The sequence below is a fragment of the Aquila chrysaetos genome, chromosome 23 (assembly GCF_900496995.4).
Source record: "Aquila chrysaetos chrysaetos chromosome 23, bAquChr1.4, whole genome shotgun sequence".
Taxonomy (NCBI): Eukaryota; Metazoa; Chordata; class Aves; order Accipitriformes; family Accipitridae; genus Aquila; species Aquila chrysaetos.
Genome location: NC_044026.1, coordinates 16,027,847 through 16,042,315, shown reverse-complemented (window position 1 = coordinate 16,042,315; position 14,469 = coordinate 16,027,847). Strand labels below are relative to the sequence as shown.

General features: G+C 43.7%; 1 protein-coding gene across 1 annotated transcript in view; it reads left to right on the top strand.

Annotated features, from left to right (window-relative positions):
- Nucleotides 1-853: 853 nt before the first annotated feature.
- ANOS1 (anosmin 1) overlaps nucleotides 854-14,469 on the top strand; it is a 149,120-nt gene continuing 135,504 nt past the window's right edge. Inside the window, exon 1 of the mRNA XM_029999126.1 lies at nucleotides 854-1,254. Coding sequence (XP_029854986.1) covers nucleotides 1,057-1,254 — 198 coding nt within the window. The 5' untranslated portion in view covers nucleotides 854-1,056. The remainder of the gene's footprint in view (nucleotides 1,255-14,469) is intronic.

The window sequence follows — 14,469 nt, the reverse complement described above, 5'->3', positions numbered from 1 at the left end:
CTCCAGAGGGGAAAGATCCACTTGCTCCTTCTCGTAGCACATACTTGCAACGGGAGGAGTCCATATAGCGTGCGCAGGGAGAGGAATGCAGCACGTAACCCCTGTGCTACATACTGCGGCGTGCGCTCCCAGCCCTGGATCTGAGGGCGCGGAGAGGAAGGACGTTAGGCTGATGTGTGCTGTACGGGAGCCATTTTAAAGCTCAAGGCGCCGTTTTAATTTTGCAGCTATTACCCAGAGGTATTTGGACTAATGACTTGTAGGTTTTCGTTTTTAAATAACTCTTCAGAGGAGCCTGCGTGGGTTTCACCTTGGGACAAACGCTCACTGCAGCGTTTCTCTGTAAGAAACACCGAGTTTCGGGAAAGTAATTCCCGTGCCTTCCTGCCTCCCCGTCATTTTTTATTTTTTTTTTTAAAAAAAAGGAGAAATAAACGAGACTAACGCCGACAAGGCTCTCAGGATCGGCCCCTGAGCAGGGCTGCTGAATACACACGCGGTCCCCTCCGGCACCAGCGCTGTGACAGGGCTGAGGCAGGCCGCCGCGCCGGGCCCGAGCGCGGACAGCGGGCCGGGCCCGACCCCGCCGCTTCCCAAGGGCCGTGGCAGGTCGGACGCCTTTGTGCGTGTGAGGACGGGGCGAGGGGGCTCCGCCGGCCCACGCAGGTGGCGGCGGGCGGCCCGGGGCCCCGTCCCCGTCCTCGTCCCCGTCCCCGGCGGGCCGACCTGCCCGCGGCCGCACGGCCCGCCCGCTCCCCCCCGCCGGCGCTGGCGCTCGGCGCAGCCAATGGCGCGGCCGCTGTCAGCCTCGGCCCGCCCGCTGCCGGGCGGGGGAGGGCTGTGGGCCGGGGCGGGCGGGGGTGAGGAGAGTTGAATGATTGAACTTTCTTGTGTAGTTTCTGCGGCGCGGAGGTGTCTGCCCCCAGCGCAGCCCGGCACCAGCCCGCCGAGCGGCAGCTTAGCCCGGCGCTTGCCGCCCACCCACCCCGCCTCCTCCTCCTCCTCCTCCTCCTCGGCGCCCGGCTGTGCCCCTCTGCCCTCCTCTCCCGCAGAGCGATGGTGCGGAGGGCGCCCGGCGCGTCCCTCGCCCTGCTCCTCTGGGTAGCGGCCGCCTGCGGCAGCCCCGCCGGGCCGGGGGCTGGCGGCGCCGCCGCCGCCCGCAGGCAGGACGAGGCGTTCTCCACCGCCAGATGCACCTCCAGGTGCCTGAGCCTCCAGATCACCCGCATCTCCGCCTTCTTCAAGCATTTCCAGGTAGGGGACACCGGCGGGCGGGCGTCCCTCGGCACCGGGGCGGCGGGCTCGGAAAGGACGGCCGGGGCCGGAGCGCCTCTTGGCAAACTTGGGGTGGGGGGGGACACCGTTTCCTCAAGGGACGGCGGGCGCCGGCGGCGGCACCTGGAGGCGGCGGACAGGTGGGCACGGCCCGGCGGCGGCGGCGGCGCCGAGAGCCGCCGCTGCCTGTGGGCGCCGGCCGGGCTCCCCGCGTGGCTGGTCGCCGGGAGGAGGAGGAGGAGGAGGCGGCGGCGGATCGCGGGGCTCCCGGCTCGCCGCGTCCCGCCACACGCTTGTCAGGCGCTCGCCGGCGTGGCTGAGGCGAGGCGGGGGCGACCGCTCTGCCCCGGCTTCCTCGCAGGTGCTCGGCGCGCCCAGCCGCTGCCTCTGGGACCCGGCCGCCGCCGGTGATGCCCGAGATCGCGGAGCGGCCGCAGCGCGGTGCTCCCGCTTTTTTTTTTTTTTTTTTTTTTTTTTTCTGAAGCGGAGAGGCGCATCTCTGGCTAACGGGAGTGGGGAAATGGGGTTGGAGCGGCGAGAGACCGGCGGGGTCTAAAACGAAGTGAGGGAGAGTGAGCCCGGCGAGCGGCTGCGCTGCGAGCAGCGCGGGCGGTGGTGAAGAGCAGCGGGTGCCTGCCCCTCCTTTCCCCTCTTCCAGTTCCACACGCACCTCTCCCTCCTCCCTTCCCCACCTGTTCTACGCTCTTGCAAGTATTACACCCAGCCGACTCCGCCCGAACGATGGAAACCCTCCCGAACTCCCTCCCAAGCCCCTTTGAGAGAGGGGCTGACCAGCCCGGCGGGCAGGGAGCCGCCTCCGCCTCTGGGGACGGACGGGCCGTCCCTGCGGCGCGGCGGGCGGGAAGCCGGGCGGGGAGCGCGCCCCTCGCTCGCCGCGGGCTTTCCTGTCAGTCAGAAACCGGCACCGCCCGGGCCGATGTGTGGGGCGAAGCGGCGTTCGGGGCTGAGGGGCTGGCGCAGAGGGGTATTTGAGGGTAACCCGCTTTTAAAAAAAGAAGGAGTCGGCGTGAAGGAGGGCTTCATGCCTCCGCTTCAGCGGCAGCGGGAGGGCGGTCGGTGCCTGTAACGGGATTTGGGCTCCAGAGCCCCGGGGACGCGCTGTCAGCGCCGTCTCCGCCTCACGGGACGGCTTTGAAAGGAGGGAACCCATTAAAATAGTTCGTTATCTTGGAGAGGGGTTGGTGATTTTTTTTATGGCGTTGTCAGGCGGCTGTAACTTACTTGTTTTACAGTTTCGGTGGCTAAAGAGGCAGTTTAGATCAAGCCAATTCCCCGTGAAAGGCTTTTATTTTTTTTTTTTTTGGTGCGTTTTCTTGGCAAGATTTCCGACGTAAAACTGCTGACAGGATGCACATTGCCAAACAATAGTGATTACGTTTTAATTAGCCAGGGTGAAATAAGCTGCAAATTACTCAGTTAGGACTTGATAACTGGCTGGTTTTTTGTAATCAGTTGGAAATCTTGCGGTTTTAACCCCAACCTGTTAAAGCACACGGTAATTTATCTAAATTACTAGGGATTAAGCTCCTGCTAGACATGAAACGACTGTAATGTTTGGAAGATAAAGTGCTCTCGTTTATAAAAGTTGAGCTTTCCATTGTCTTTTAATGAGGGAAGGGAGGAGAGTGTTAGAGTACAGCAAGCATCCGATGTTCTCGCAGGAGACCGATAATACACGGTGGACTGTAGGACATGCAGGTCTGGGCCATATTATTCCATGAGGGCTAAAGGATACGATGTTCCTTTCATCCCCTTCTCTTCTCCCTCTTTTTAACCCCACTTCCCCCCCCCCCCCCCCCCCATTTTCATCTCAACTGGTAGCAATTTCTGGTGTTCTTTTCATTTCAGAGATGCCCACTTATCTTGTAATCTGATTCAACCTTTGAAGCGAACTAAACACTAGCTCGTCCCAACTGGAGCAGGAAGGAACTCTAGTGTCTCCCAGTTAGGACAGGAATTGAAAGAAGACTGACCCACTCATTTCCCAGCCCTGCTTTAGATACAGCCTCAGTGGGGGGGTGTCAGGGAGACAGCAGCTGGGTGCTTCATGGGAGGTGGCCTCCCCAACGCTTCAGAGAGACTTCATTTCACGTAGTTCACGGTACTAAAACCACATCACTAACAACCTTTTAGAGGGAATGAGGTAGTATGAACAGGAAATCAGGATTAATTCTGCACCTGCTGCTGCTCCCTTGTTTGAATGCCAGCTGATATTTTTCAAATTTCCAGAATGCTCACAACGGATTTTAATTCATTTTCCCCCACAGAGAATTTTCACCCATTTTTCTTTACCGTCCCTATTTGTGATAAGGTCAAGAGAGGTGTTGGTTTTTTTTTTTTTAAAAATCTGTTTGTTAATTTACATTTGGGAAGCAGTTCTTAGCCTATTTTAAAGGTGCGTTCTCAGTATGAAATTATTTTAACTGATGTACAGCTCAAATAATTTACTTTTTTTTTTTCCATGTACACTATTGATGTGGGCTAGAATTAATCACCTAAGTCAAAAGTCTGTGATCTTCAGAAAGTCTGTTGAAGAGGCACAGATACCTGCTTTTTTGCTATACAATTCCCATGACCAGGGGAGTTTTCCAGTTTTGGGGGTGCTGGGGAATTCTAAGTAGAGGTTACACCAAAGGACATTTGGGATCAATATGAGAGTTACCGCACCACATGGATCTTACAGCCCATTGAAATATGTACATCTTATATCGATCTATGGCCTATCTACAGGCTGGGAAGTTTCACACAGAACTTGCTGGCACAGACTCCTTTCATAAAAAAGCAAACAAACAAAAAATGTAAGCGGAATGGGTCATAGTGGTTTCTTCTTTTATATAACAGCATATTAATTACATACTCATCCACGGTAGGGAATGATGTTTAATCTGTGAATGAAGGGACTCCAACATACCTCTTCTGTCTTCCTGGAGTGTGTGCAGCATTGAGCTTTAGTTTACTTTGGACTTTTGCAGATGAGAGAAAGCATTTTTATCCCAACCGTGTAACTTGGGCCACTGGACAGCACTGAATGAAGCATTTGTTGACCTGTGACCAGAAGGAGTAGGGCAAAGAGAACATGTCTCTCTAGCCTGATGTTTAGGGTACTCACTTTTAGCTATTTTGGGTGTTGAGACCAGGGTTTTACAATGACTGTTGTGTAACATGTATGAGGGAGTAATTGGAGCATTCACTGGAACCTGTCCGTGCTGCTGGGTGACTGCACTGACAGAGTAGAGTTCCTACTGCTGTGCTTTGTTCTGGCAAAACTCTCTGTAAATCACCTGAACGGGGGAGGATGGCGAGAGTGTTCGTCCAGCAACCAAGAGCATGAACGTCAAGTGGCCTGCCTATGGTGGAGAAGATGTAGGTTTGAACCTGACAGTCCTGTATTATAATCAGTGTTGTACCCATTTGGTTGTTGTCTAAATGGAATGAAAGGAAGGGCTAAGGTGCCTGGCTCCACAAAAAACATCATCAAGACTGTGAATCCTGTGTGGAAGAAGGCATGCTGTTTCAGGGACCGAGGGTGTAAAGAGTGATGTCAGTGGATACAGTCTTTCCCTCAACATTTTCTTATTAAGGCAGTTCCCTTGTCAGTGTTTTAGCTGATGTACAGGAGAAAGTTAGGAATTCTAATCTGATGTATCCAAAGTTTATTTGTGAATCTGGTTTTATAGTAACCTAGTACAGTACTAAACCCTCATGAAGATGAGGTCACAGTTACTGGACAAGTTTTTGTATTCCTGAAGAGGGTATGGATATAAGTAGGGACCTTGTATAGTTATCTGGAAAAAAAGGCCTGAATACCCAGATTAGTTTAGCTAGGGCTTTTCTGTATAACCTGCCTGTTTTAGTGGAGTGAGACTAAATTCCTTGCATTGCTGTCTATGGGTGTAGCCTTTCCCATCTGTGATAGTAGTTGTGGATGAACTCCTTCCATTTTGGGGGAGCAGACATGGCAGTGACCTTTAGTGTTCTGTTTTCAAGCTGAGTGAAAACACAGTTTGGGTTTTAACCTCTACTGCCAGCCATCTGAGCCGTGTTCAGAAAACAGCATGATTAAAAGTTTTCTTTGTGAATAACAGCTTGAACATCAGTGTAACCAGAGAGGCTAAAGGTAGAGCATAAAAATGTTATGGAGAGCAAACAGTGTTTACTCGGATCTGTGAACTCATGGATCTTTTGTCTTAGTTGCCATCTGTTACAGACCTCTCAAGTGTCTTCCTGCTTGGTATGTGAAACTTGACAAGTTAGCTAAGGTAGAGGTGGTGTCAATCTTCTTTACTGGGTCAAAAGCTGGGAGGGTGGTAGAACATGCCACAGGGTGGAAGAATGGCTGCAGCAAGAATTTGGGGATAGTTGCCAGTCAAATTGACTGGCAGTGTTTGTGGTATAGAGTCACAGGAACAGAGAGAGGCAACAGCCACACGCTCACAGAGTGACAGAGTGGTGGGGGCTGGACAGCACGTCTTGGCAACCTGTTCTAGTGTTCAACCATCCTCACAGTAAAAAAAAAAAAAAAAAAAAAGTGTTCAAAGTGTTTTCTTATGTTCAGATGGAATTTCCTGTGTTTCAATTTTTGCCCATTGCCTCTTGTCCTGTTACTGGGCACCACCGAGAAGAGTCTGGCTCCATCTTCTTTACTCCCTCCCATCAGGTATTTACTTACATTGATGAGAAGCCCTTGAGCCTTTTCTCTTCCAGGCTGAACAATCGCAGTTCTCTCAGCCTCTTCTCATGGGAGAGATGCTACAATCCCTTTGCTGGACTTTCTCTGCTAAGTCCATGTCTCTCCATGTAATGGGGAGCCCAACACTGCACCTAGCACTCCAGATGTGGAGGAGTGACTAGAACAGAGAATAGGAATAGTTACATTTTAAAGATGCAATGGCTGCTAAATATTGGTACTCACTTCTACATTCACTTTCACTATTTACATTTTCTTACATTAGTTTATATATGACCATTTATGATTGTCAGTGCATTAAAAACAGAATGCTAACGCTAAATCAAATCAGATTTTTTTTTTTTCCCATATTTTTAGATATCGGTACATCTCACTGTAGTTTTAATATATATTTTTTTTTTAGGTAGTCTTCAGTAGTAAATTGAATCTTAGCAAATCCATTTCTTTATTCTTAAGAGGGAAGTCCAGGTACATTGTGATGTATACACGTAGTGTGATCGAGAATTGTGACTGCTGCTTGAATAGGCTCATGAGAGATTGTTTAAACTCGTTAAGATGGGTACCATTTAAAAACATACCAGCATCAGTGTGGATGAACTTGTTCACACAGGGGTTCTGTATTCATACCTAAGCTAAGTTATTTGAATAGTGGGTGAGTTACAGTTGAAACTTTTGATACAGCATAGACATCCCTCAAATGGTAAGCCAGTTTTGTGATATAGGAAGGGAAATTATTGAGAGACTTCCCCTTGTAAGGGTGATTTAGTATAAATCTAATAGTTATGTACTAAGAATTAGTACTTAGGAATTAGTACTAAGCTAGATCAGCTACGGCTATCTTAAAATTATTGGGGTGAAAGGGTGGAAAAATACTGTTTTAAGCTAATAGATCTATATGTTGTGTAATGTTTAATAGCTGTAAGAGGGAACACAAGGCCTTAAAAGTTTGTTATATTGAATGACTGATAACTGTATGGTGGTAGGAGGTTGTTTTCACTGTTATAGACGGACTGTTGCCTGTCAGGACAACTGAAGTTTTTGAGGAAAACCAGGCAGTTCTTTTAAATAAATAATAAAAGGTTCTCAGGTTTTATATCTGCAAGCAAATAGTGTGCAAATGATTACCTCTAGACACCCAATACCAGATTTTACCTACAAGTCAGGCAGCTAGTTGTCTAAATGCCAGCACATCTGCCTTCACATTGCTTGTAACTCCAAAGTGACTGCACCTGCAAAAATCTGCAATCGATTCCAGATGGTAAAGCGGTAGGCCAGGCTGAAAGTCTAGGGTGCATGTGCCTCTGTGCTCTGCTGTAGAGAAGATGGAGGTCATGAAGAAACCATTTATTGTAACTGTCTTGAATAATTCCAAAACCGTAAATTACTTTTCATGAAATCTTTTGAAAAGACATGTAGTACTTTTGTAATGAAATGTAGTAGATACGTAGTGTGTTATTCCCGGAATGTTTCAGTTCCAGTGGATAGGCTGCCCAGGCACCAAGTTTGCTTAGATCTTGTGGGACATGTTCACAATCTTTTCTACATGTTACTAGTTAGGAAACATGTGCCATCTGCTTGTGTTGCCATTTCAGTACTCATCTCTTTCCAAAAATAGTCCTTGTGTTAAATAATTCTGACTTTCATGTGTCTCATAAAGCACGCTGCTGTTAATTTCTTTCCACAGACAAATTTAAACATTTGTCATTACTTCATGATTTTCTCAAAACTTGTTAAAATTCCCAATCATTCTTCTGTCTTTATTGTTCATATGGCGTATGATCTGGATAATTGTTCTGGCATTTGGTGTGCTCTTATTATTGAGATCTGCTGTCATGAACAAGAGGTGGACAGATCTTCTGACTTGATCTTACGTAAAATCTTTGAAGGCGAAAGGTTCGTTTTGAATAATGATGGTTGCATCTAGTGAAAACACCTGCATTATTCACCATATTGTGAAATTGAACCACAGTTAGACTTTGCAATTGTATTCTAGTCTGATATGAACCTCCCTGATTTCAGTGGGAGTTGTGTTCGCTTTCTTATAAACAAACTCAAATCTCTTTGGCATCAGTGAAGACTTGCGCAGTTGATAATGAGTGCAGGGATTACAGAGCCTGGTCATTATTTTCTAGTGGTTTTGATGACTCAGATTTGGGGCCTTCACCTTGACCATTGTTTTCCCAAATTAGAATGTTTGGCTGTGCCTCAAGTGTAAGTTTTAGATACAAGTCAAATGAACTGTATGAAAATGTAAGCTAATGGAGAGCAATTGTATTGAACGATAAGAGTTGCCAAGATACTTTTTTCGCATTTTACTTGTGGATGCTTACATATTAGAAAAAAATTCTTTATGCTATCTTGCTCTTCTTCATAAAGTAAAACTTGCTGTTAATTTGGTAAATGTGCCCAATACCAAATGCAGTAAATCAAATAGGAATGTTACTAGTATGTTTTGAGGCAGATGTTTTATGTGTAGAAAATATTGGCAAAGCATAGTTTCAATGTCACTGGCATGTGCCGGAGAGGAGGAGGAAATGTTGCTCTTGAAAAGCATTAGAAAACTTTTGAAAGAAAAACACTGGGAGTTCTAAAATGTAAATCCTTTTTCCATTCAAACATATATCCACTTACTACAGAGTGAAATGTTATAAGCTAGGTAGCGTTCATATTAAAACTATTATTAAAACATTATTCATTGCCTGCATATGGGTTATCTCTGTGATTAGCTAGTGTTCTGAACTGTATTTAAATGTGTTTGGTTTAGTAAGTGTCCTATAAGGAAAAAAAACCCCAATACATTTCTGAGATGGCTTGAAAACCAGACTGATTTCCCAGATGCTGAACATTTGTCATTTTGCAAAGGGCAAACTTCTTAAGACTGAGTGCTGAATTTTTATGTGTCTACAAATGGAGGTTATTATTCACAAGCTGATCAACATCTCGATTGGCTATTCTGTGTGAATTTTTGCTTTCTGTGATTATCTGGATTTGAGTACATACCCAACTTCTGTAAACAGAAAAAGAAAGTGCCGTTGTTTAGCATCCATATTTTTAAAGATAAAAAATACAATTATTGACCGAGTATCAGGAATATGATACAGGAGAAAGACACATTCGTATTGATATTAAGTAGTCAGTGCCTAGCAAATGTAAACCTTGCACCAAAAAAGCACTTGCCTAGGGGTTCACACCAAGAATCCTCATTTTTTGACCTTTCCCACAGCTGAGCCTTATAAGGCCTTATATTTCAAAAACCTTTGAAGTCTATGAAAAGCCTTCTGTTGATTTCAGCTGGATCAGGTCCATGTATGAACACTAGGTCCATGCAGCCTTTGTCAACAAAGAAGAAGAGTGCTGTGAACTTGGTATCCCAATTCTAGTTGTATCCCTTTTTTAGTCTTTTAATGTCCAAGAGATCACAGGACACGAAGATGGAGAACTGGGGGTGTTGAAAGGTAAGTGGACCTTTTAAACTTGAAAGTAGAGTGCTGTTCCTTTCATCTCTGATTAAAAAGAATCACACATTCCTTTCCATCCACCAAAAAGAATATCAGATATTTCCAGATTTGGGGAACAACCCCAGCCCAAAGTTTTTATCAAATTTCCATTGACTTCTGTGAACCCTATTTTCACCAATGTGTCTCTAGACTGTCAAAGAGGTATGACATGAAAGTTATGTGAAAATATAATACAGGAAAATACACACGTTTCACCAGAAAAAACCCCCCTGTAGCTTATTATACCTTTATGGACACTGCTTTGTTTTTTCTTGGTCTGTATGTTACATTATGTTCCTTTAAAACAGAACTGAGCTGACTCAAGCTTGCAAAGGGAGTGACTCCCCTGGTGAGCAGCTGAGATTCCTGAGGAAGGCATGGCTTCGTAACTTGCAGGAGAAGCAAAAGAAGAGACAGAGTCTCAGAAGGGAGAAAGCTGGAGATAGGCCACCCCCCGCAGGCACACAATGCTGGGAAGAGAAATTGTCTAGGAGTAGAGGGGACTGTAGATTTTACTGTGACACAATTAATTGAAACTAAGACTGGAAACAGAGAACAGACACAATGGGCCTAGGAAGAGTTGTTTGTAAGTATTTTTTCTGTTCTTTCTCGGCTGCACGGAGTTTTACTTGGTTTAAAAAGGTTTATTTTTCTTGTTTGTAGTTTAGTAAAAATGTGGTTTGAAGATCCTTCTGTCTTCACTGGAAAGTCTAGTTACAGGTAAAACTTCCAAGAAAATTCACCACAAAGTTCTAGCTAATTTGTGCTCCTGTCTTGTATACCAATGCAGGCAAATAAACATTAAGTTTGTTCTAGACCAGGGGTGCTCAACTGTGCAGCCTGTCCAGGTAATGCTGCTGACCTGTGGCTGGCTTATTTTCAGCTTGTTTTCATTCATTTCTTTCCTAAAAATAATTTGGGAGTCTGGAGGCAGTTTATGGCTTGAGTGTGTCGTGGTGGTGGCAGCTTGCTCCTCATTTCTGTCTTGCCTAAAGACTGTAAACACATTGATGGATTGTGAGAAAAGAGGGACAAAGGAACAGGCTACTTTGGCTTTCTGAACAATTCCTGCTCTCCAAACATTACGAACTTACTTTCTGGACAGTTTTCAACCAGAAATATGTTATGGGGATGGCAGCCTGCTCTCTTGAGTCAATACTGTGATTTACTTACATTTATTCTGAATTAAATAGCAATCCCAATTCTTCAATCTTCTTATGCATGTGTTCTGTGCATTTTCAGAAGTGCTGGATTTACTGTATTGCACATATGTAGTAAAGTCATGTGATGAGAGAAGAGCTGTACCTAAGTTTTATTCCCGTACAGTAGAGAAGGTGAAGTGGCCTCCCCAGGCAGTACATTGTGCACCATCTACTACAAGGGTGTTGTCTTTCAAGTCAAAAGTTTGACAAACTGCTGCCACTGTAATTTCTCAAGTGGTCACAACTCAAACTGCAAACCTAGCCAAGGTAGTGAAGACTGTTTTTTCTGCCTTGCAATCCAGCTGCCATGGATTCTGTAATAAGGTAATATGAGGGAAGTAAGAAGATTGCTTCGGAACAAATGTCTTCTGTCCAGAGAGTCAGAGATTGAGGTTGATGGTGAAGATTGGGTGAGAATAATGTACTCATTTAATCCAGTGCAAACATAGTTCAACTTTCCTTGCCGTTCTGGTAAGAATTTATAAGCATAGTTCTGTTTTTCTTTTTTATGGATTAGTCTTTAGGGGAGTTACCTTCACATTAACTTATATTTAAAAAAAAAGAACACAAATAATCACAGTTCACATACATGAACATGGTTTCTCATCTTGTGATTTAGGCCATAGATCTAGAGCTATACATCATTCGTAGTTAATTGATAATGCTTTTTAAATGTTAATGATTTCTTTGTACTACTGGAACATTCCAGTCAGGCCTCAGGGCATTTTTGGACCTAGACACTATAAATTCATTTCTTAACCTCACTTGCTGGAAGACTTCGGGTTTTGTCGGAATTTAGTACATGGATGAACAGATATGTGAGGCAGCAAATAGTTGAATGCTGAGGAAGGGGTGATATTAATATTAATATTAATAATGATGTGTCCTAATACAGTGACTGTTTGTAAATTTTTTTCAGGATTTGTGCTCCTACATAGAAACTAATTCAGCAGGGTGGATTGTTGGTTTTTTTCAATTAAGTGATGGTTATAGCTCCTTTGAAAACAATGAAATCACTTTACTATGTAACTACAGCTAGACAATAATGAATCACATCATTACTTGCCCCCATTTTTCTTAGTCACAAAGACTGTATAATATGTTGACATTTGATTCGTATCTAGCAATTTTGGGAAGGGAACTGGAACTAGGAGAGCTTGCGGCTTGCTTCTGTTTTGAGATTTCTTTCTATGCAACTATGAACTGAGATCATGAATTAGCCAAGCGCTGGTCAGTCTGGATCTGCAGTAGGTGGAAGAAACATTTGGGGTTAGACAAACTGACACAAAGAGGTAAAAATCATGCAAGTAACGAGGTGCGTGTCACTCTTCATATAGTACTTAGTAGCAGCTATGGGACATGTTTGTCAGAGTAAATAGGAAAGAAGACGTAGATTTTTGCAGCTAGCAGCTTATTGTTGGATTTTTTTCTTTGAGTTAAAAAATTGAATAAACAGTGTGAAAGACAGTAGGCTTTTGGTAAATTTAATGCATTTTCCATCTAGTGGATCCTCATTGACCAAGCGGAGTAGGAATGCATTCAACGCTGCACATGTAGCATATTAGCTTGTCTTGTGAAAGATTTAGTTTAATCATAGAACCACACGCATATCCATTTGAGCACTGGACAGCACCAAAGCTGTAATGACAGTGGTGATAAATATGCAACAGCAAATAATAATTATTTCAAGCCTCCTTCCAGTGTTCAAAACATTCCTTTTCTTAAGTAGAAAAAGAGCAGCAATGTGGACTAACCTTGAAAGTTAAACCTAACCTTAGCCATTTTCCAAATTGTAGAAAGGAATGAACATTTAGAGTTTCCTAAAGAATATACTGACCGCCTTTGTTTTGGGATAGAAAGCATGATTCACAGGTAGTTTTAAAGACTAAAAAGCTTTACACGTTAATGTAGTGTAAGCTCATGTTGTTTTCTCTAGCTGGAGATCTTTCAGCCTTCTGACTGATATTTATCAGTTCTTCCATTTATATGATTAATAGTTTAATACAGGATTTTTCAGGAGCTTTCATTGCTGGCCTGAGTATTATATCGCTACAGTTGATAGTAATGTATCCAGTGGTTTCAACGGAAATAAGCTTAGACCAGTGCAAAAGTACTGAAAATGTCTGTTCAGAATTTATAGATAAAACCAAGAAAATTCCCAGTATGCTGTTTAAAGACAATTTACTTGAATTTGTTAAATACCTTCCTACTGCATCTTGACATTATCCTTTACAATTCAGAGTGGTACTAAATCATACTATGCCATTAGGACAAAGTAAAACTGAATTGCCAGTTATTTGCCAGATGCAAAGCACCTTGACTTCAAATTAAAATATTTTTAGAAGGGATTCTTTCAGATGGTAAGAGAAGGTAGAAGCAATTTTTGATGTAACCAGAGCTGAGTACTACTAAAGACAGTAAACAAATACGGTGGTTTTTCTTTTTTTTTTCAAATGAGATATTGCCCAGTTACTGATTGTTACTCTATGCATCCAGGTGCCCTCAGGGATTCCAAAGCATCCCTGTAAGTTTCATCAACAGGCATGGCTTATCCTCTTAATAATAGGAGCAGATGTCAAATTTTCATACCCCTAAGATGCTTACTCATACCCAGTAGATCCATCTGTTATAGATCGAGCCTCAGTCAAGTTGTTCTCATCCATGACCTTCCCACTGAGAAAGCAAATCAAGCAGAGCTCCTCAGTCCAATGAAAAAGAAACTTGAATATTATCAACATATTTGTAGTACCACAACCCACTTCGCTTCACTGTCTTTCTTAATTGCTTTACACAGGTGAGAAGGCTGGTAAAATGGAAGGAAACATTATAATTGGGATAGAATTCCTAGAGCATGCCACCAGTATCTGAGACTTACCAAAGATGAAAGAACTAAAATATTTGTCAGTTCTGCAAAAATAGATGATTTAAGAAAGAGACACAAAATTTTAATATAAAAAGCCTGCTGATAATACAAGATGTTGACAACTGGTATTAACCTCAATTGTCCACATTTTATGAGCCTAAGGCTAGATATTATAATGTTTTCTTTTGTGGCTGTTAATTTAGATCAAAGATATAAAAGAAAATGCTAGGCTTCAGAACCGGTGTGATCCTTGCAGTGGAGTTCTATGAAAATTCCATATCCAATTATTTACATTAACTGGAGGCTTTAAGATACCGTGGCTTGGGTAGGGACTTAGGCTGAGCTTTGACATCTCTCATGTTACAAGCCTTTCAATAACTTCAGTGCAAATTAATCTGTCTTAATTTTTAACTCCTTCACCTGATGCCAGAAAGGTCTGAAACATGATGGACCTGTCAGGAGATGATTGCTCTGCATAACAGCTATATCTCCGGTAACCAGACGTGTTAATGACAAATGCTTCAGTCCTGCCTTGAAGAGAGATTTATTTTCTTTTTATGGTATGTCTTCATTAGCTAGTTATCAGACTGTATTCTAGAAAGCTGGCACATGAAAGGCTTTTATGTTTGTGGAAAGTTTTATGACAATATGGTGAGGCAACGTAAATCTTCCACTGAAGAATGTTATTGTAGAAAAATCCAGTTAATATCCCTGTAGCTTAAACTGTATAAGTAGTTTTAGTATGTTATGTCTTTCTCAAATAATAGAATTTGATGTTGATTTCCTCTCCCTCTCATCGGTCCTTTCACAATCTTAGGTTGGTTGTAGGGTGGTCTATAAGACTGGACTGCAGCAATTGTCCCATGCAATATATGTTTCTTGTGGCATACAGTTCTTAACAAACTGGAAAAAGCTTCTAAGAAA